Source organism: Trichosurus vulpecula, chromosome 6 (genome assembly GCF_011100635.1).
Source record: "Trichosurus vulpecula isolate mTriVul1 chromosome 6, mTriVul1.pri, whole genome shotgun sequence".
Lineage (NCBI taxonomy): Eukaryota > Metazoa > Chordata > Mammalia > Diprotodontia > Phalangeridae > Trichosurus > Trichosurus vulpecula.
Genome location: NC_050578.1, coordinates 205687432 through 205710551, shown reverse-complemented (window position 1 = coordinate 205710551; position 23120 = coordinate 205687432). Strand labels below are relative to the sequence as shown.

Below are 23120 nucleotides of genomic sequence, written 5' to 3'. Positions count from 1 at the left end.
TCACACAATGTTGCTGTTAGAGTGTACAATGTTCTGGTTCTGCTCATTTCACTCAGCATCAATTCACATAAGTCTTTCCAGATTTTTCTGAAGTCTGCCTGCTCATCATTTCTTATAGCACAATAGTATTCCATGACATTCACATACAACTTGTTCAGCCATTCCTCAACTGATGGACATACACTCAATTTCCAATCCTTTGTCACCACAAAAAAGAGCTGTTATGAATATTTTTGTACCAATAAGTCCTTCACTGTCCCTCGCCTTCCCACCCCCCCCTTTAAAAAATCTCTTTGGGGTACAGACCTAGTAGTGGTATTGACGAATCAAAGGGTATGCACAATTTTATAGCCCTTTGGGCATAGTTCCAAATTGCTCTCCACAATGATTGGATCAATTCACAACTCCACCAACAATGTTCCAATTTTCCCATATCCTCTCCAACATTTATTATTTTCCTTTTTTGTAATATTAGCCAGTCTAATAGATGTGAGATGGTACCTCAGAGTTGTTTTAATTTGCCTTTCTTTAATCAATAGTGATTTAGAGCATCTTTTCATATGACTATAGATAGCTTTAATTTCTTCATCTGAAAACTACCTGTTCATATCCTTTGACCATTTCTCAATTGGGGAATGACTTATATTCTTATAAATTTGACTCAGTTCTCTATATATTTTAGAAATGAGGGCTTTATCAGAGACATTGGCTGTAAAAATTGTTCCCTAGCTTTCCAATTTCCTCCTAACCTTGGTTGCATTGGCTTTGTTTGTGCAAAACCTTTTTAATTTAATGTAATTAAAATGATTCATTTTGCATTTCGTAATATTCGCTGTCTCTTGCTTGGTCATAAATTTTTCCCTTCTACATAGATCTGACAGATAAACTATTCATTGCTCTCCTAATTTGCTTATGGTATAACGCTTTATGTCTAAATCATGTACCCATTTTGACCTTATCTTGGTATACAGTGTAAGATGTTGGTCTGTGTCTAGGTTCTGCCATATTTTCCAGTTTCCCCAGCAGTTTTTGTCAAATAGTGAGTTCTTATCCCAGAAGCTGGAGTCTTTGTATTTATCAAACGGTAGATTACTATAGTCATTTACTACTGTGACTTGTGTACCTAACCTATTCCACTTATTCACTACTCTATTTCTCAGCCAGTACCAAGTAGTTTTGATGATTGCTGCTTTATAATGCAGTTTTAGATCTGGCATGGCTAGGCCAAGTTCCCTTGAATTTCTTTTCATTAAGTCCCTTGATATTTTTGACCTTTTTTTTTCCAGATGAATTTTATTATTTTTTTCTAGCTCTATAAAATAATTTTTGGTAGTTTGATTGGTATGGCAATGAATAAATAAATTAATTTAGGTACAATTGTCATTTTTGTCATATTAGCTCAGCCCGCCCAGGAGCAACTAATATTTTTCCAATTATTTAGATCTGATTTTATTTGTGTGAAATATATTTTAAAATTGTGTTCATGTAGTTCCTGGGTTTGTCTTGGCAGGTAGACTCCTAAATATTTTATATTGTCTACGATTATTTTAAATGGAATTTTTCATTCTATCTCTTTTTGCAGGGTTTTGTTAGCAATATATAGAATTATCAATGATTTGTGAGGGTTTGTCTTATATCCTTTTTTTTTTTTTTGCAGAGGGGAAGGCAGTTCAATTGGGGTTAAGTGACTTGCCCAAAGTCACACAGCTAGTAAGTGTGTCAAGGGTCTGAGGCCAGATTTGAACTCAGGTCCTCCTGACTACAGGGCCAATGCTCTACTCACTGCACCACCTAGCTGCCCCATTGTTTTATATCCTCAACTTTGCTAAAGTTGTTAATTATTTCAAGTATTTTTTTAGTTGATTCTCTAGGATTCTCTAAGCATACCATCATATCATCTGCCTATTCTATCATCTTGCCTATTCTAATTCCTTCAATTACTAACAAAGACTTTTTAAGAAAGAGAAAACAGTCAGAAAAATGTACTAGTACATGGAGAAAAAAAATCTGACATCATATGCATTGTTCCACTCCTACACACCTCTGATGCCTCTACAAAGGAGGTAGTCAAGATAGAAGGAAGGAAGGATGAAAGGAAACAATCATTTATTAAGTAGCTACTATGTGCCAGGCACTGTGTTAAGTGCTTTTAGGTATTGCGATCCTCACAATAACCCTGGGAGATAGGAACTGCTATTATCGTCATTTTACAGATGAGAAAAACGAGGCTGAGATAAATTAAATAATTTGCCTAGGATTACACAGCTTAGTAAGTATATGCCCTTTAAATTTGAACTCAGATCTTTCTGACTTCAGGCCCCACACACTTTCCACTGCAACACTTTCTTTGAGATCAAACTTGTTCTTCATAGTTTTGAAAAATAACAATAATATTTAACATTTCTATAACTCTTTAAGATTTGTAAACCAATTTGTAAACCAAATTCAAAGCAATTTGTAAAGCAAAATATAACCTTTTAAGGCAGGTGCTATATTCTACATTATTCATTTTTTTTGAGGGGAGAAGGGAAGGGAATTGGGGTTAAGTGATTTGCCCAAGGTCAAACAGCCAGTAAATGTGTCCAGTATCTGAGGCTGCATTTGAACTTAGGTCCTCCTTACTCCAGGGCTGGTACTCTACTCACTGTGCCACCTAGCAGCCCCCTACGCCATCCATTTTCAATGATTGTGTGGTGGTTGTACTTTCCATTTACATTATTGTAGTTATTATATATTTTTTCTTGACTCTGCTTACACTTCACTTTGCATCAGTTCATATAAATCTTTTCCTTCTCTGTCTTCATTATGCTTACGGTTTCTTACAACACAGTAATTTTCCAATTACATTAATGGACCATGATTTATTCAACTATTTCCCAATCAATGGTCAACTGCTTTGTTTCCATGAAAAGTACTGCTATGAATATTTTGGGGGGTCATGGGACCATTTCATTTCATATCTCTGACTATATTTGGTATTACCCCAAATTCTTGCTCTTCCTTCAGATATCCTATATTTTCTGGTTTTCACATTGCCTTTAAGTAAATTTTGAGCATAATTTTAGCAAAGTGGTAGACCACTGGAAGAGCCATAGATGAGAATGTAATGGACAAAAATTGCCTATTGATGGAAACATGGTGCAGTGGAAAACATGAGATTTGGAATTAAGAAACTTGAGTTCAAGTTCCATTCTTGCTACCTGTGTGACCCTGGACAAGTCATGAAAATTATCTAAGCTTTAGTTTCTTCATTGATTCTCTATTCTATGATCTTCCTTTATAAGAAGAAAGGGCAATTTTTTTGTAGAAGTCATCTTAATTTTTGAGAAAACTGGCCTCTTTTATTAGCATAAAATAAGATTTTTTTATTTTACTATGATTCTGAAAATGATATAATTCAATAAACACTTATGAAGAGTGTATTTTGTTTAGAGCACTGTGCTAGACATGTGAAACCCACAGTCTGGTTGAGAAATACTTTTAGTTATTAGATAGTTTTAGATATTAGACAGGTACTAGTTATATAGTTTTAGATGGTAGGCACATTCTAAAGCAAATGCTAGAGAAGGTTTAGAGGAAAATTACTAGCTGGAAGGAGTTGGGAAATCAGGATACTGATAAATTTCCTTTTTTTAATTCAGCCATTTTCATTAAGAAAGGATTAAAAATGCTGCTTGGGAAAACACATTCAGTTCATCTCTTATTACCATAAAACATTTAAAATATATTTGTCCTTACCTGGTTTTAAAATTGCTAATTACACCACTAGATTCCTTCTACAGTGCCCCATCATATTCTGGAGGGGACTGTGGGTTCTTGATGGATAAAGTAGCAGTGTGAAGCTCTGGCCCATCCTTCCATACTGGATGGTTTTTGAGACTAGGTCCTATACTAAACTGTGTCTGCCATTCCAGGACCAGTCCAGCTAGTTAAGTGTGGTGTGGCTTGTCACCAGAAAGGCCAAGAGAAGTGATTTTTAACTTCAAAAAATTCATGATGACAATTGATTGTAACACCAATCCACGTTGATAGGAAGAAGTACTTTCACTGTTTAAGTGATTGATTGATAGAATTCTTTCTTTGATGTTTTAAAGTATTAAGTTAATTAAATCATGGTTGGAAATACATGACCCAGGTTCAATTCAGTTTCATGCAGCTCTTTTCTCCTTGTTGGCAAGCTGAGCTTTGTGAAAAGTCTATTGCCTGGGGTTGGAATCATTCAGCTGTAGCCTGTGAGAGGAGGTCACAGCCTTCCAAAGAGCTAGTAGGCATTTCTGTTTGATTTATTGAAATGAATACTGTAGCTAGCTGTCACTGTGAGTAGCCCAACCTGTCACATCCTGTTCCTCTGATTGAGACCGTGCCAGTGACGGATTTGCTTCAAGCTAATTCCAGAGGAAATAGTTCAGTGGAGCTAAATGCCCCAGGGATCAATCCAGTCACCAGGGACTCACCACATGGTACCTCAGTTCATCATATGCATTTGAGAAATCTGTTATGGCCTCTGGCACCCAGAACTTGTCTTCCATCCCTTGAAGAATAATAGGCATGGATTAGCTTTGCTCTGATTGATGACCTAAATCAGTCATGGATTATATTGCCTTTTTCATTTTTCTTGAGCTTGGAGTTGCTTTTATAGGTTTCTTGATTTATTTTTCCTCCAAGTTGGTTTTATGTTTCATCTTGGCTCTGGCTATGTTAGCAGGTCTTTGTTCTTAGATTTTGTTAGTGTTCAGGATGCCATAAGGCTCTTGGGAGGTGGGTGTTTAAATACATTACCAAGTACCATTTTGACTGCCTCTTCCCTTTGTACTGGATTATTTGAGTCAGTTTAATTTCACATATACTTATGGAATATCTATTTTGTGCAAGGCACCATACTGGGTGCTGTGGATTTAAAGATGAAAAAGACACATAGCCCTTAGTGTCTAGGGACTGCAATCAAATAGAGAGGCTATGGGCCCAGACAATCCAGAGGAGATGAAACGTAATGAGGAGCATGGGTGGGAGGAACATAAAATGTAGTGATTCCTTCTTGGAATGGTATTTTTAACTACATAAAATAAAATGTAGAATGAAAAGGGAACTAATTATTTCAAAGTGCAATTTTCTAAATATATATTTATTTTTAAAATCTCACAAGCTCAAAGATTCTAAGTTAAGAACTCAGAGAATAGGTAACCTAGAAAGATGCAGTATATAGTGAAAAGATCACTGGGCTTGGAATTAGAAGGTTCTCACTCTGAAACTCATGGCGTGTGTAATCTTGGACTAGTTTCCCTCATTCATAAAATGAAGGAGTTGAGCTCCATGATCTTTGAGGTCCCTTCCAGCTCTAAGGTCTGTGATCCTATGAACTTCAAAGGTCTATCCCAACGCTGGAATTCATAAATATAATGGTGCTAAAATATGAAAATATAGAAAGTGGAGTATAAAATATGATATCAATTCACAGGAAGTAAAATAATAACTAGCTGGGGAGGAATGAAGGAAAACTTTATGATTGAGGTGACATTTGATGTGAGCCTTAAAGGATAGATAGGAATTGGATAATTTTTATAATATGTTGTTCCCCGCCCCCCCCCCCCACCCTGTGCTTGTTTCCTTATTTGTAAAATAAAGAGAGTAGGCTAGGTGATGGCTCAGATCATCAATTCATTTTACAAGCATTATCCCATTTGATTTTCATAGCAGTCTTATACTACAGACTGTTATCCCCATTCTGAGGATAAGAGAAATGATGTGATTTGCCCAAGGCCACATAACCAGTAAGAGGCGAGACCAGGACTCATAAGCCTGTAAAGCTACTAAATCCAACCTCTTTTATAGTTGAAGAATTTGATTCCCATGAAGGTCAAGAGCTAAGGGGTACAAGAGAAAGAGAAAGAACATTCTTTCCCTTTCATCTTTCTTGATACAGGAATAGGTCATCTAGGATTTGAACCTAGGGTCTTCTGACCCTTGAACCCAGTGATTTTTTTTTAGTAGATCATGATGCATCTTTTGTGATCTCATCTTTAGATGATCTCACTTTAGATATCTGATCTTTTCAGACACTGTGAAAGAACTTTTGTGGTTGTTCAGTCATTTCAGTCGTGTCTGACTCTGTGTGACCCCACTTGGGGTTTTCTTGGCAAAGATACTGGAGTGGTTTGCTATTTCCTTCTCCAGGTCATTTTACAGATAAGGAAGCTGAGGCAAACAGGAATAAGTGACCTGCCCAGGATCATACAACTACTAAGTGTCTGAGGCCAGATTTGAGCTCAGGAAGATGAGTCTTCCCAACTCCAGGCCTGGTGCTCTATCCACTGTGTTACCTAGCTGCCCCATGAAAGAATTATTATCTCCTAAATTTGTGTGAAAAGTAATTATTCAAGAATTATGTTCCTATAGCCAGTTTCCCCAGACAGGAAGTCCAGGCTATGTAATGTGTTTGCTTGCCTGGTTTGGGCCTTTGTTATGACGTGTCGTAGTTGCAAGAATAAAGTTTATTGAAGAGCGTTTTGGCTCTGTTAGGGCTTCACCCTTAAGGTGATGACTGCCCATGAAAGCATTTTCTGGCCTCTATTCCCTGACCAACAGCACCATTAAATGTACAAAGAGCCCACACAGTTCTATTTTTAGTCTCTCTGACAACTCCACCCCTCCTGGGAACATTCAGAAAAGACAGTATGCAGGAGAGGCTGGGGTGGAGGGGAGTAAAGGTGGGGGGCATTGTGTCTCTACTTAATTCTGACCAAGTCACTTGCTTTCAACACCAAGGGTTATGAACTTCCCATTTTCCTTGATTTCTTCTCAATACCCTCCTGTTTCCTGACAGAAGGAGGAGATAAGATTCCATTATCTCTATTGGGCAAGCCCAGGGCCTTGTTCATTCTGGACCACCACACTGCACTGGATTCTCCTACATGTTTCTCTGTGTTCTTCCATGAGTGGTTAGGACACTTGAAATGGAGAGCAAGGTGGTAGGCAGTCAGTCTATTTAACCATCACAGCCAACTATAAGGATAATACTGATCCCTCCCATTTAGAAGGCACCTTATGGTTACACAGCCCTTCATATGGATAATACTAATACCTCACATTTAGAAGGTACCTTATGGTTACACAGCCCTTTATAAGGATAATACTAATGCCTCACATTTAGAAGGCACCTTATGGTTACACAGCCAACTATAAGGATCATACTAATACCTCTCATTTAGAAGGTACCTTATGGTTACACAGCCCTTCGTATGGATAATACTAATACCTCACATTTAGAAGGTACATTATGGTGACACAGACAACTATAAGGATAATACTAATCCCTCCCATTTAGAAGGTACCTTATGGTTACACAGCCCTTTATAAGGATCATACTAATGCCTCTCATTTAGAAGGTACCTTATGGTTACACAGACAACTATAAGGATAATACTAATCCCTCCCATTCAGAAGGTACCTTATGGTTACACAGCCCTTTATAAGGATCATACTAATGCCTCACATTTAGAAGGTACCTTATGGTTACACAGCCCTTTATAAGGATCATACTAATACCTCACATTTAGAAGGTACCTTATGGTTACACAGCCCTTTATAAGGATAATACTAATGCCTCACATTTAGAAGGCACCTTATGGTTACACAGCCAACTATAAGGATCATACTAATACCTCTCATTTAGAAGGTACCTTATGGTTACACAGCCCTTCATATGGATAATACTAATACCTCACATTTAGAAGGTACCTTATGGTTACACAGCCCTTTATAAGGATAATACTAATGCCTCACATTTAGAAGGTACCTTATGGTTACACAGCCAACTATAAGGATCATACTAATACCTCACATTTAGAAGGTACCTTATGGTTACACAGCCCTTTATAAGGATAATACTAATACCTCTCATTTAGAAGGCACCTTATGGTTACACAGCCAACTATAAGGATCATACTAATACCTCTCATTTAGAAGGTACCTTATGGTTACACAGCCCTTCATATGGATAATACTAATACCTCACATTTAGAAGGTACCTTATGGTTACACAGCCCTTTATAAGGATAATACTAATCCCTCCCATTTAGAAGGTACCTTATGGTTACACAGCCCTTTATAAGGATCATACTAATGCCTCTTATTTAGAAGGTACCTTATGGTTACACAGCCCTTCATATGGATAATACTAATACCTCCCATTTAGAAGGTACATTATGGTGACACAGACAACTATAAGGATAACACTAATCCCTCCCATTCAGAAGGTACCTTATGGTTACACAGCCCTTCATATGGATAATACTAATACCTCACATTTAGAAGGTACCTTATGGTTACACAGCCAACTATAAGGATCATACTAATACCTCCCATTGAGAAGGCACATTATGGTTACACAGCCGGCTATAAGGATCATACTAATGCCTCTCATTTAGAAGGTACCTTATGGTTACACAGCCCTTTAAGGACATGATCTTATTTGAGTTCATGATGATGCCTTTGCTTCTAACAAGGATTAATGACTCCTTTTTTTCCAGAGAAGAAAGCTGAGGTTAGAGGTGGTTAAGTGACTTACCCAGGGTCACAGACAAGGGAAGTGGGATTTGTGCTCACTTTTAAGTTCAGTGGATTTTTTTTTTAATAATATGTACCAACACAAGCTTGTCATTAAGCTAAGCAGTGTTGTTGAAGAGTTACTAGTCCCTTGTGAGGAGAGATGTCCAAATTGGGAGCCGCACAAATGCGTAAGCCAACAGGCCTATCTGAGTCAGTCCTAAGATTTTTTCAGAGGAGAAAAATACAAGTGATGGAAATGGAAGTGGAAAGTCAGTTAGAGGAGTGGCATTTTGGATCTGGATCAGGAAGTGAGATACAGGAAATATTGGGATACTGAATGTCTGATTCACCCCATTTACCCAAGGCTCTGGCCTTCAGTAGCAACTCTGTGTATTCCCTATTCCTGCCTACATAATGGACATCGATGGGGTCCACCATCTGTTGGCCCCCAATAGTCTGTTGATCCACCAATTCTAATAAGACCTCGGACTTAGAAACACACCTTTCACACTCCTAACATGCTGCCTTTCTGCAAACTGGCCAGTCAGGTACTTCTTCTCTGGCATTCCTAAAACAATAATCAATATATTTAAGGGGTATTTAGGTGGTACAATGTGTAGTGCTGGGCCTGGAGTCAGAAAGACTAATTTTCCTGAGTTCAAATCTGGCCTCAGACATTTACTAGCTGTGTGATCCTGGGCAAGTCACTTAACAGTTCTTTATCTGTAAAATGAGTTGGAGAATGAAATGGCAAACTACTGTAGTATCTTTGGGAAGAAAATCCCAAAGGGGGTCATGTAGAGTCAAAAACAATTGAAACTTGTGAACTGCAGCACAACAACAAAATACTTGTTTACTAATTGCTATGAAACTTGCAAGCACAATTTATAGTAAGCTGTTGGGTTCATGGAGGAAACGACTATGGGAGAAAGAAACAATACTCAAGGCTGGGGTTTTGGGATAAGTAGATGTGAGAATTAGGTGAAATGATCATAAGGGGGAAGACTGTGAGAAAACCAGCCTGAGTGAATTGGAGAGTTCTCATTGAGGAGTATTGAGAAAAAAGGTTGGATGGGAAAGATGGGGCTAGACTGTGGAGGGTCTTAGAAGCTATTTGCTAAGTGAATGAATGAAAAATAACTTATTGCATACATTTTGTGCTAGGTACTGAGAATACAAAGACAAAAGCGAGACAGTTCCTGCCCTCAAAAAACTTAGATTCTAATCAGGAGTGACAATGTAGGCAAATGGTGGCCAGGGAAGGAAAATTTGGTTTGGGGGATCTCAAGGATTTTGAAGCGGAACCTTAGGACATTCTATTGACAGTTGATTTAAGTTATACCTTTTTCAGTAGCAATGGTAATATTGTTTTGACTACTGTTCTCAGAGCAAGAGGTGGAAAGTGTTGGGGGAGATTGAGGGAAGGAGAGGGACTAATAGGCCAGCAGGGAACATGGCAAGATGTTTGGTTGAGCCTGTAGCTCGATGACCTCCAAGAAGCAACATCCAGGGCTGGCTACATATAATGAATTAGGTGTGTTTACATTCCCTTATTCCTTCACACATCAATCACAAAAAAGTACAGTGGATTAACCTTCCAAGGAGAGAAGGGGCATAGCCTCTGAAGGTCAGGTTCATGGGAGTGGCTTTTCCTGGTGGGGAGAAAAGGAAGGCAGAGGGCAGAGCCTGCTGGGGCTCTTGAAGAAATCCAGTGGGATTTCTTCATTCTGAGAAGCTCTGTGGATAACTTAAGCTCATTTCCATCTTTGTAGGGAATGGTTGCTGAACACCGCCCAATGTAGACATGTGAATCCATAATACTACACCTTCTGGTAGTTCTGCCATTTCTTTCTCCTCATCCTTGTCCGAGTTGAACAAGGGGATCTGAGCTTGCCCAGCAGATATACTGTTATCTCAACTCCTTTGTTTCTATAGCAGCTTTTTAAAGTAGACAGCATCAGGGATAATAATAAACCCCATTTTACAGAGGAGGAAACTGAAACATGGAGATTGTATCTCATCAATAGAATGTAAGCTCCTTGAGTTTGACCATTTTTTCTTTTTGTATTCCTAGCATCTAGTATAGTGCAGTTGTCTCCATTAGGCAATTAATATATGTTTGTTGATTGGATTAATCAGTCAATAAACATTTATTAAGCACCCACTATGTGTCAGGCACTGTACTAAGTGCCAAGGACACAAAATGAGGCAAAAGACAGTACCTGCCCTCAAGGAGCTTATAATCTTACACTCTAACGGGAGAGGCAACATGTGAGCAAATATATGCAAAACAAGCTATATACGGGATAAACAAGAAGTAATTAACCTAAGAAAGGCACTAGTATTAAGAAGCCTTGTGAAAGGCTTACTGTACAAGGTGGGATTTTAGTTGGGATTTAACTGGATTAGGGTGAGCTTGTGATTTTTCTAAGCTCACACATCTTATAAATGTCAAGAGCCAGAACTAGAATGCTGATTTTATATCTCTAACTTCAGCATTCTAAATGAAAATGATTCCTGAAATGCTGTCTGGTATCTGGTGAGCCCCGTTAGCTCTGGTTAATTGAAATGAACAAAATCTTCAGAAGTCACCACCCTGGAACTCCTGTTCTCAGAAGACATTCATACTTTTTTTTTTTTCTGTGTAATGACATGAATACTGAACTAAACCAAAATAACAATTTAACAATTTTCTAATTTTTTTTTCCCCAGAAAAGTAAATGTATGTTTGGATATAGAATGTTACCTCCTTGATGGGGACTGTTTTTAGTTTTTGTCCTTGTATTCCCAGAACCTAGAACATTAAGCATTCATTGGATTGGCTTGGCATAGATGATACCAAATAAGAAATAACTGAAATGTCTAGACTTTATAGTGACTTGCTTTAAAAAATTTTTTTTAAAAAGAAATTTGGGATGGGAGAGAAGAGATATTTCATTGAACTCATACTCCACATTCTCTTTTTTGTTTTTGTTTTTTTAAAGACAAGCATTAATAATTCACACATAGCACTTTCCTTACTACAGTTCTGTGAGGTATAGCATGCCAGCATAATTATTGTACTTTATAGTGTTATCACTGGCATATGACCCTCATTCTTATAGCTCCAAGCTCTTTCTGTGATTCCAAGTGGTCCCAGATACGAAGGTCACGCTGGTTTGCTTAGGCATTCTAGGTTACCATAGATTTAATTTAATTATGCCAGTTCTTGGCATTGGGAAACTTGTTTGTGTTGTAATTAAAGAACCCTGCGGTGTTGTGGAAAGAGACCTGGATTTAGAGTCAGCAAACATTGGTTTAATTCTTGAGTCGATTGCAGCCCTGGGCCTGTGAGCAAGTAACTTTATCCCTTTGGGCTTTGGTCTTCTCATCTGTAAATTGAGGATGTTAAAATTTGTGTGGTTCCATGCTTATTATTGAAAAACTCAATAAACCTAAAACACATAAAATATCCTCATTTGCCCACCAATTGCTTTGCAAGTTGTTTTGTTTCCTCCTTCAGCTCTTGACTTGGTTTTCAACAAGAATTAGTTGGAGATTTTTATCCAGGTGATGGTATAGCGTACCTGAATATAGAATAGTCATTATTCATTTTTTAGAGCACTTTACTCTGATTCAAAGGACTTTCCTCATCCATTATCTTATCTAAGCTATAAGTTAACCCTTCAAGGTTGGCAGGATAGTGATTATTTCCCTTATTTTACAGATAGGGAAAGTGAGGACTAAAATGAGCGATATCTCTTGGTTAAACAATGGAGCCTGGCCTAGGATTCTAGGACCCCAGACTACCAATCCATTGTTCTGTATGGAATAAAAGGTAGTTTATTTCTTTATGAGCTGCGTCATTTTTGACCATAAGGTTCTTGGTCATCAAATTGTTCGGGATTTTCATTTCAGTGAGTAATGATGCAGAACACTACCTCTACTAATGGTAATCACAAGAATTCCAATAATTTCCCCAGCACTTTCAGGTTTACAAAGTCCTTTGCTCATAACCACCCAAAGAGGTAGGCAGTTCAAGTATCATTATTCACTTTTTAAAGATGAGCAGACCTTCTTAAGAGATGGGAAGTGACTTAAGGCCAGTTGCAAAAATCAGCAAATGGAAGAATTTCTATCCAAACCCAAGGCAGATATCCCTGTTTCAAGGCCGGAGCTGCCAGTGTGGAATTGGAAAAGTCATTTCACTGTCTTGAGCTTACGTTTCTGTGTCCCTTGCTAGCTATTTCATAAGGCAGTTGTTTGGAACTAATTTGATCATGTCTGTAAAGTGCTGTGTAAACTGTGAATTGCTATAGAAATTTGAACTGCTTAGACATTATAAATCTGATGAAAGAAACAACACGCAGAAGGGTTTTTAAAAAGCCATTTCCAATTTCAAATTAATTTTCAGTCATTGAAGAATTGGGGTTGAGAACACCTCTAATTTTGTAAATTGATGTCATTTTAGTTTCCAACACCCAACACTCCTGGTTTATAAAATAAGTGGCCAAAACAAGGTTCTGTTCATCTTTCAATTCAACGATCTATTTATTATGTATTTATATATGTAGTGTAGTGTGTAGTTCACCAGAGGTGGAGAGCAGGGTTTGATACCATAAAACTTGGTTTCTCCCCATCATGGAAATTATGGATTATTCAGAGTAGTGGAGGGGCCAATATAACATAGCATTCTTATGCTTTTCAAGGTTGTAGACATTCTTCATAGTAGTTTTTTTTAAACTACCCTATTTTGCTGTTTCTTAAAAGATTATGATTCGGATGCAATGAGCAGCTCATATGAATCATATGATGAAGAAGAAGAAGATGGGAAAGGGAAGAAGACGAGACATCAGTGGCCCTCAGATGAAGCCTCCATGGACCTTGTGAAAGATGCTAAAATCTGTGCATTCCTCTTAAGAAAGAAACGGTTCGGACAGTGGACCAAGCTGCTTTGTGTCATCAAAGACACCAAACTACTGGTAAAAGTTTTGGAATGGATAGTTTTAAGTAAAATCTACCACAGTACCAAATTCTGATGCATTCATTACCCATTGCTTGCACATTCAGAAATAATAATCACTTTGGGAAAGGGGAGGAAACCAAAGCACTAAGGTATTGAATGACTCCCTGAGAGCTGTATATCAAGCAACTGAGCCCAGAAAGTTATGTGTAAATTGAATTTTTGCTTATTGAATTACATTTTAAATTAAATTCAACTCAGTTTGATTCAACAAACATTAAGAACTGACTGTATGAGAAATTATGAATATAAATCATCTTTTTATAGTAGAATCAAAAAGGCCTTCTAGTTCTATTTCTTCTACTTATTAGATATATGACCTTGAGCAATTCTCTTCCCCTTTCTGTGCCTTGATTTTCTCATTTGTAAAATTGGAGCAGTAATATTTGGGCTGCCTACAACACAAAAGTGATTATGGAGAATGTATTCTGTAGACCTTAAGGTATTACACAAATTTTATCCATTTTCACCCACTCTGGTCCCTTCGTTTTGCAGATGAGGAAACTGTGCTGAGAGGCTTGAAGTGAATTGCACATTAGTGGAAGGAATAGAATCTAGGACTCTTGATATCTCCCCCAGTAGTTCCTTTCCTTAAGGTGAGCTTATTATTTATAGGAAAAAGAAAAGAATCCTTTTGCAAAGCAAATATTCATGCCCCATACTACTGGTTGCAAATCTGCCTTTTAAAAAATATTAGGTCTATGATATGTGAGGGTACACCTCTCAGATCATTGTGATTCTCTATGGCACTAGTCTTTTAATACCGTTCATCTTTTTCCAGATGCCCTTGGTTTTGGGGGTATTTGTATTTTGCTGTCAATGTGATATTGCTGTTCCAGACCAGCATGATTCAGCTACATGTTATTGCCAAATCTAATGGCCTCTGGCAGTACTCATCCTTCCTAACCTTTTTTCTGACATTTGATGCCATGGACCATTCTCATTTTGATATTTTCTTCTCCTTACCTTCTGAGACTTTATACTATTTATCATGTTTGTCTTTCTACCTTTTTGACTTTGCCTTCTCATTTTCTTTGCTCTCTCACAAAGCCCAAGTACCTTCCCAAGGTTCTCTTCTTGGTCTTTTTTCTCTATTCCATGCTTTGATGATTTCATCCACGGCTTCAGTGATCACCTCCCTGAAAATGATCACCAAATTTATAGCTCCACTTCAGCATCACTTCCACATTAGACCCTTATTTCTAATGGCCAGTGCTGTATGACTCCAGTGGGGTTCTCTGTTCATACTGCAAATTCAGCATATCCAAAATCAAACAAATTCCCTTCTCCTCAAGCTTTATGACTCCGAAACTCCTCTATTTCATAGAATCTCAGAGTTGAATGGACTTTGGAGGCCATGCTTTACTTGAATATGAATTCCTTCTATGCTTTAGACAACAAATTGTCACCTAGCCCTTCCCTGAAGACCTCTGGTGAGGTGGAACCCACTTCTGAGACAACCTTTTGAATAGCTCTTGTTGTTAGAAAAAAATCTCATATTTTGAGTCTGAATCTGTGTTGTGTCTCTCAAGCTTCCATTCATTGCTCTCAGGCCCCAAAATTCAGAGAGCATTTGATTCTTTCCTCACCTTTCCAGGCCCCCACCAAGATAATGTGAATTCTGGGAGGGCAAGGGCTGATTCATTGTTGTCTGTGTACCCCCACTACTTTGCATCATTCCTGGAACAGAGTAAGTAATTAATACTTATTGAATAGGACAATTACAAGTTCCAGATCTTGAACAGATTGGAGAGGGAAGAACTCCCAATTCAGAGTGATTGTAGGGAGAGGTCTCTTGGTGTTTCCCTTTTCACTATGGTGCATGTTTCTCCATGGAAGCAGCATTACTGCCAGCTGTTTTTTCCCTTTTCTTTCAAGATTAATGTTTGTCTTGTCCGTGCTTAGAAGTAAGGAGCTACTTGTTGGCCTGATCCTAGTACTGATTTTTAATGAGAGTTTTGACTTATTCCACTTTCAGTCTGGGTCGCTTCACCCCTCTCTAGGCAAACTGGTTCCCCACTCCCTTCTTTAGGGGCTCACCATACTCATGCTGAATTCATTGTAGATACCAAATTGGCATAACCCAGAGCAGCTCAAAATTGCTGAGCTCAAGGGATCTGCCAGCCTTAGCCTCCCCAGTAACATGTGATACCATGTCTGGCTGTTTTCTCTTTTCTTTTAATTCTTATTGACATCTTTTGTTGCTCTTCATTTCTGAATGTATCTCCTCTCTCTTTTCAACTCAATGAGCCACCCCTTGCAACAACAACAATTTTTTTTAAATGAGGTGAAAGAAGCACTTCAAAAACCAACCAAGCCATCAGCTGCATCTGACAGCATATGCAACGTACCATGACCACAGTCCCCCACCTCTGCAAGGGAGATAATGCATGACATTTTAACAAGCCTAAAATTAGAAATTTTAAGTTCCCTTCTGAAGTGAGCCATGGTATTCTTCTATGCCAGGCCATGCAAGTGGGGCATGAAGGGCCTGGAGGTTTTGAAGGGGAAAAGGATCTGAAGGGAAATTCCTTTCTGCCTTTGAAACCTAAATGCTGAGTTTTCTAGAATTAACTAGAAAAGCAGGGAGAGGGGAGAGAATCAAAAATGAAGACTCAAGCAGCTGTTGAAAGGGAGACCTATATGGTTTGTTCAAAGCACTGCAATCTTAGCTCACATTTCCACATTTCCATAGAGCTTTAGAGTCGGCAAAGTGCTTTCCTCCCGGTTTTTGAAGGAAGAATATTAGACAAATATAATTATTCCCATTTAACAGAGGAACCAGCGGGTACTGAAAGAGATGAAGTGACTTGTTTCTGATGCTTTTGATAGCTGGTGGCTGACCCCAAACTCAGTTGCAGGTCTTCAGGCTACAAGGCCCAAACCTCTTCCACACAGTCTACAGAAGAAGGCCTAGAGTGAGCCACCCAAATAAACTAATAGTCCATAGACTACCCAGATGTTTTTTCTTGGGCTTCTGAAATAAGCTTGGGGTTGAGCCTCTACACTTTAATATTGTAAAAGAAGCTTTTGCAGTTTGTTTTCTTGTGTGTTTTGAAAAGTTTCCTAAGAATTATCTCATTAAAACATAAGTTCTACGTTGTCCATGGATGATTTTATGAGTATCCTGAATAGCATCTTAGAGCTGGAAGGGTCCTCTGAGACCCTGTAGTCCAACCCCTTCCTTTTACAGATGAGGAAGCAGCAGGCCAGAGAGGGGTCATTTTACAGTAAGGCAAAGAATTGACTGTTTTTCTCAACTTTTGAGTTTTTGTTGTAAGACACTTAAAAAATGTTATGCTAAATTTATAATGAAGACATTGCTTTTTTTTCTTTTAATTAAGTTTCTCATTCAGTTTTTTGAAACAGTGAGGGTGCATATTTTCTCCACATGTGTGGCCTGAATTGCTCCCAAGTTTAGTTTTGGCCAGTACGATGCTATGGGGAGTTATAAAAATAAATAGTAAAAAGGAAACTAGGGTTGGGGGGAGAGAAGCAGCAAAAACTTAACGAATGTGTTCTCATTTCATATGAAATTTGTCGTCTGTCTGAATAATTGCAATCTAAAGCTTAATTATACACATATTTTAAAATTTCTCATCAAATAAAAATCAAAATTAAATGCAATTTAAATGGGATGTTTTATAATGCAGCCAGATATTTAGTTTAAATCTATCAACTATGATTGTTTCTACTATAAATATGAAAATATAAAGTGTAGCTTATATTGACACATACCTATTAATTACTAGGACTTTATAGTTTATATAAAAAAAAGAATTAGCCTCATTTCCTCTTTCATGAAGTGGGAGGTTCTGCTGGAATCTAGACGATCTCTCAGGTACCCTCCAGCTCTGGTTTTCTGTGGTTCCATCTCTGACGTTGTTCTGGGTATGAAGAGCTCCCCTAGCTCCAGTGTTTTTCCTTGTATTTTTAAAATTCTGTCTTCTAGAGCCAGCCCTTCCATCTTCAATTCTCTATAGTATTCTACAATTATTTGGAAATAAATTGCCTTTTCCTAACTTTTCTCTAGATATCATTCATTTTCCCCCTTCTTCTGCTTTCAGCCTATTTCTATATTCACCACAAATGTAAGCTTGGGAAGACATCTATCTAATAAAAGTTAATGAACCTGTATCATCTTACATTTTTTTTAAAGGAAAAGACCCATCAACTATAAAAAAAAAAATTTAAAGCAGGAAAAATATTGTGGTCTTTTATACCCATACCAGTCAAAAGTAACAAAAAGCTTCTTGGACCCTCAAGAGAAAATAAACACAATTATTTAGGTGAAGATAGAACTCTAGAAGTTTTCAAGAAAATGGAAGATTAAGGAAAACAGGTTTGAAGAAGTATCAGTCAACTATTCCGATGGTAAACATGTTAGTCTAGCCAGTATACTAGATTGTATCATTATTATTATTTTTATGCAAGGAAATGGTCATTGAAAGCATAAATAAGCATAGTCGTGGAATTGGGAGAGGTGTTAATTTCATCCTCTATTTAAATCAAGTATAGAGATGATTTATAGTGATTTCTGTAGCTTATGTGTAGGTATTTCCAGTTTTCCCTGGCCCAGTGGCATTCCACTCTGTCTGGTACCAGCAAAAGACACCACGCAGAAAGCCTCTTCTTGCTCTTTCTATGGATCCATTGTGCAAAAGTACGGAAGAGTACAGTGGCTATCAGATGAGCTAAATAAAACCTCCCTGGAGCCTGAAAGAGAAGGATTTTCTGGTCTCCAGTCACATGTAAGATCAGTGAGGGACAGTGCTCTGAATAATCTCCCTTAAACCATGGATTGCTAAAAATACCAAATTCCAGAAATGGTGCTAAGACACTGGGTGGACACAGCATCATTAGGTTATGATATCTGGTATATGTTGTGTCGACGGATCCACATGGAAATGGAAATGTACTATTTTTGTGTCATCTTGGTGAGGTCTTCTCACCATCTCTTAAGAGAATATAGAATCGCAGGATCTCAGACTTGAGAGACCCCAGAGCTCAACTAATCCAACTCATCCCCGAGCCGGCCTTCCCTCTAGGATGTCCCTGGTACATGTTCTGCTTCGAGAGGTTACTTTGCTGCCTCTCCTTTTCGGAAGTGTCTACCACCCTCCTGCTCCTCCCCCCCCAAAACCCTCCAAATATTGCCCTTTTTAAAGAATAAACTTACGCCTCCCTTGCTACTTTTGTCAATTAGTAGTCACCAGGTATTTATTAAGCATTTGCTTTGTGCCAGGCACATCCACCACCACCATCATCACGATGATGATAATAATAATACCTAATATTTCTATAGTATTTACTAGGTACCAGGCACCGTGCTAAGCACTTTACAATTTACCATCTCATTCAATCCTCACAACATCCCTGGAGTCAAATGCTGTTATTTTCTCCATCTTACAGATGAGGAAACTGAGGCAAAATGAGGTTAAAGGGTCATACAGCTAGTAAACCTCTGAGGTCTGAACCCAAGTCTTACTGACTTCGTACTCAGCGCTGTCTCCAATGTGCTACACGGATAAGGGAAACAACAGGAACCAGCAGAGGCAGAGACGCTATTCCTTCTTTTGCGTTGCCAAAATTAATCAAATTATTATCCTCCTCCTCTTCATCATTATCAGTTATGGAGCACCATAAAGTTTACAAAGTGCTTTAGACACGTTAACGTATTCGATCCTCATAACAAGCCTGCTGTGGGACAGGCACTATCATTATTCCCGTTTTATAAATGAGGGAACTGAGGCTGTGAAAGATAAAGTGAATTGACCAAGAACAAACAGCCAGTAAATGCCTGAGTCAGGATTTGAATGCACATCTTCCTTACTCCAAGTACTATATTGTTGTTATTTTGGACTGGACTTGTGATTTCAGTGAAAAAAGAACTTCCCAATCAGGTAACTTCCTCTACAAAGCTAGTGACCATCTACTCTGGAACATATATTCTTAAAAAGTGGCCACTAATACTGAGAAATTGGCCTGCCCTGGGTTCACGTAGCTGGGATGTGTTGGAGGCGGCACTTGAACCTAGGTCCTTTTTACTCTATAGCTTCTTTATCTACGTCAAACTCAAACAGAAACAGATCCCTGTGGGCCACATATTGACTTAGAAAACCACAAATTAACATTGTCTGTGTTGTATTGCATTTTTATTTGTTTTGTAAAACATTTCCCAATCACATTTTAATCTGGTTCTTGCAGCACAAGGGAATTTTGTGGGTACATCACATTCGACACCTTGCTATGCAGAATTACATCAAGTCTAAATCCACCATCATTGTATATGTCTGTGCTCAGCAGGGAGAAACATCACCAGATCTAGCCATGTGACTTCTAGGACCATAGGATTCAGAGTGGGAAGGAATTTTAGAGGTCATCTAGTTCAACCAACTCAATTTGCAGAGGAGGATATGAAAGCCCAGAACATTTAAGCTACTTGCTGTGGTTCACAAAGGTGGAGCTGACATGGAGCCTCTCAGTCTCCTGATTCCAAATTCAGGGCTCTTTCCACTTATCTGTAGGCCCAGTTATTCCCCCAAAATGACTTAGTCATTTAGAAAAGAATTTTTAATGTGTCATAAGACTGAATACCTGATTCCCATTAAATTGCTAATCTGTTTTCCAGCATAAGCCTCCACTTTGGATCTCCAGTCTGAGTAATTACTTATCCAGCTGCCTTGAGAATTACCTACCCTTCGTCCTAGTTGGTTTTATCATTCACTTAACAAATATTAAGGGCCCACTTTGAGTAGCACTATGCTCGGAACCGGCCTGAGCCCTGACTTCATGGAATCTGTGAAGATATGAACACATAACCGAAATACACAACACTGTGTAGTAAATAGAAAGTGGGGCAGAGGGAAATTGCTGAGTCTAAATTCAGAGGACCTGTGTTCAAATCCAAGCTCTGCTACTTATTGCCTTTATATGCTTAGTCTATCAGTAAGCATTTGTTGAGCTCTTACTGGGTGCCAGGCACTGTGCTAAGCACTGGGAATACTAATGAAGGCACAAGACAGTCAGCTTCCATGAGGAGACAACATGCAAACAAGCCACACACCGGATAAATAGGAAAGTTAACAGAGGGAAGTCACTAGAAGTAAGAGGGAGGGGAAAGGTTTCCTGTAGAAGTTGAGGTTAGTGTTGCTTCATAAGCTTTCTTTGAAGAATGTTCAAACTTGTGGTTATTGTTCAATACAGTGCTACAAAAGTTCCAAGGACCAGCAACCCCATATGGAACTGCCGCTGCATGGGTGCAACATCACCTATATCCCCAAAGACAGCAAGAAGAAGAAGCATGAGCTGAAAATCACACATCAAGGCACAGATGCCCTCGTCCTGGCCGTTCAGAGCAAAGAACAGGCAGAGCAGTGGCTCAAGGTATGACAGACCTTTCTGTTTTAGCAATTGTTATAATTTCCATGCTTCATCTGTGCACAATATATTGAACTTATATTCAATTATAATTAAATTATACTTAATTACAGTTAAGTTTAAATATGATTAAATGCACTTATAAAGCACCTACTATGTGCCAGGCTGAATGCTAAGCACTGAAGATACAAATAAAAAAAAAGGATAGTCCCTGCCCCCAGGGTGCTTACAGTCGAATGCTTGAATTATGATATCCTGTAGAAAGAGCAAAGGATAGCCCCTGGATATTTTGAAGGTTACCCTTGTAATCTCGGAACCTTTAAATAAACAAGCAAAAGGTGACCTCTAGTTTTCTTGGAGACCTCTTCTATGGAAGACTTGTGGAAAACCACAATGGCATAGAGTGATGGGGGGATAAGGGAAGGAAGGAGAGGGTTCGGTTTAAACCAATAGAAGGATTACCCCTATTGATTAGAGTAGAGGCATTGCTTGGGTCCAGGGTGCTTTTTAGCCATTGAATCTCTTGATTTACCTTCTGGCTTTGTCAGAGATGTTAAGATAAGAAGGCATTTGACCAATCTGGCATCTGTCTAGTTTTCCCCCTTACCTTTTCTCCCTTCTCTCCTGCTTTCTCACCTTCTAAATACATGAGTGTTGATCCACCATTCATATTGGTTCCTATTAAGAGGCAAATATAAATGTGACTGAGTTTAAAAATAAATCAGGGTGTGAGCAACCAAGAATTTCCATTAAAATAGAAGAAACATGCAGCTAAAACCAGTTATATTTGTATTTATTCCCTTTTGAAGGTTGCTCTGCCGGTTGCCATCAAATATATAAACACTTTTATATTAGTACTAGAAAAACCTTGTGTGCCATATAGTGTGACCATATGTGCATGTATGTGGTTAATTTTTGAACCTACCAATTGCGAAACATAGAATCATAGCTTTAGAGTAGGAAGGAGTATGAGAGGTCATCTGTTCCCATGTCCTTTTTTTTTTTTTAACAGATGATGAAACTCAATCCTAGACAGGTTAAATGATTTGCCTAGGGTCACACAGCTGGTACTTAGTGTCTTAGATGGGATCTGGACTCATGCTTTCCTAACTGCAGACCCTACATTTTTGTCCACCACATCTTGAACTTCTGGGTTGTATTTATTATGTACTTTCTATGCACAAGGTGATGGGAAATCTGATGCTAGGCATGATAATAGGACCTAGTTTCAAGGAGTTACAATCTAAAGGCGAGAGTGGATGCTAAGATTTAGGCAGGAATAAGTAAGAGGGGGAATGGTTTAGTGAAAACAAACTGACTTTAGGATGAGGACACAAGCGTTTGAACTAAACCTCCTATGGCTCTCTGTAACCTATCTCAAAGTATGCTCTTTATCATAGCATTAGAGTAGAAGCTTTCTATGATTAACTCTGTCCTACCTTCTCTAACCTTGTCTCATGTTGTTGATTAGTCTTTTCAGTTGTGTCCTACTCTTCGTGACCCCATCTGGGGTTTTCTTGGCAAAGACACTGGAGTGGTTTGCCATTTCCTTCTCCAGCTCATTTTACAGTTGAAGAAACTGAGGCAAACAGGGTTAAGTGACTTGCCCAGGGTCACACAGCTAATAAGTTATCTGAGACTAGATTTGAACCCCATCCACTCACAGGTCTATTCCAATGATTTAAAGTCTAATCCTTTTTTTTTTTCCTTCAGTTCTCATTCAGATACCAGCTTCCTGAATATATTTATGCCTTTAAACAAATAAACAGCTGACTAATAGGAGGTTATTTTATTGGATGATAAAGCTTTGTGACTTAGTTGATGAATAACGTTAACCCGAAGACTCGAAGAGAAAACTACAAAAAAGCATCGAGACCTTAAATGCTTCCCAAGGGAAGACATTGCTCTCTTTTTAGTTCCCCAGATGGGAGTTTATTATAGGCCTGGGGCACGCTGCTAATTGTAGGATGTCGAACAAATTTCTTAATGGAGTATTAATGGTTTCTAGGAATTTTCTTTTCAGTGTTTCTTAATCCTTCTGAAGAGGGAACAAATTCTGATACCTTTCTGAGGAGTTTCAGAGGCTTCCACCATTCTGTTTAATGTGCACTCTGAGGGCAGAGGGCTCTCAATCCTGGTTTCTTCTTTTGTGAGATAAGAGAGCTAAATTAGATGACCTAAGGTCTTTTCCAGT

At 38.4% G+C, this 23120-nt stretch overlaps 1 protein-coding gene across 1 annotated transcript in view; it reads left to right on the top strand.

Annotated features, from left to right (window-relative positions):
• Positions 1–23120, top strand: part of AFAP1 (actin filament associated protein 1) — a 246477-nt gene that overhangs the window by 113341 nt on the left and 110016 nt on the right. The window contains exons 5-6 of the mRNA XM_036762238.1: positions 13294–13505; positions 20753–20932. Of these exons, the coding sequence (XP_036618133.1) occupies positions 13294–13505; positions 20753–20932 (392 nt within the window). The remainder of the gene's footprint in view (positions 1–13293; positions 13506–20752; positions 20933–23120) is intronic.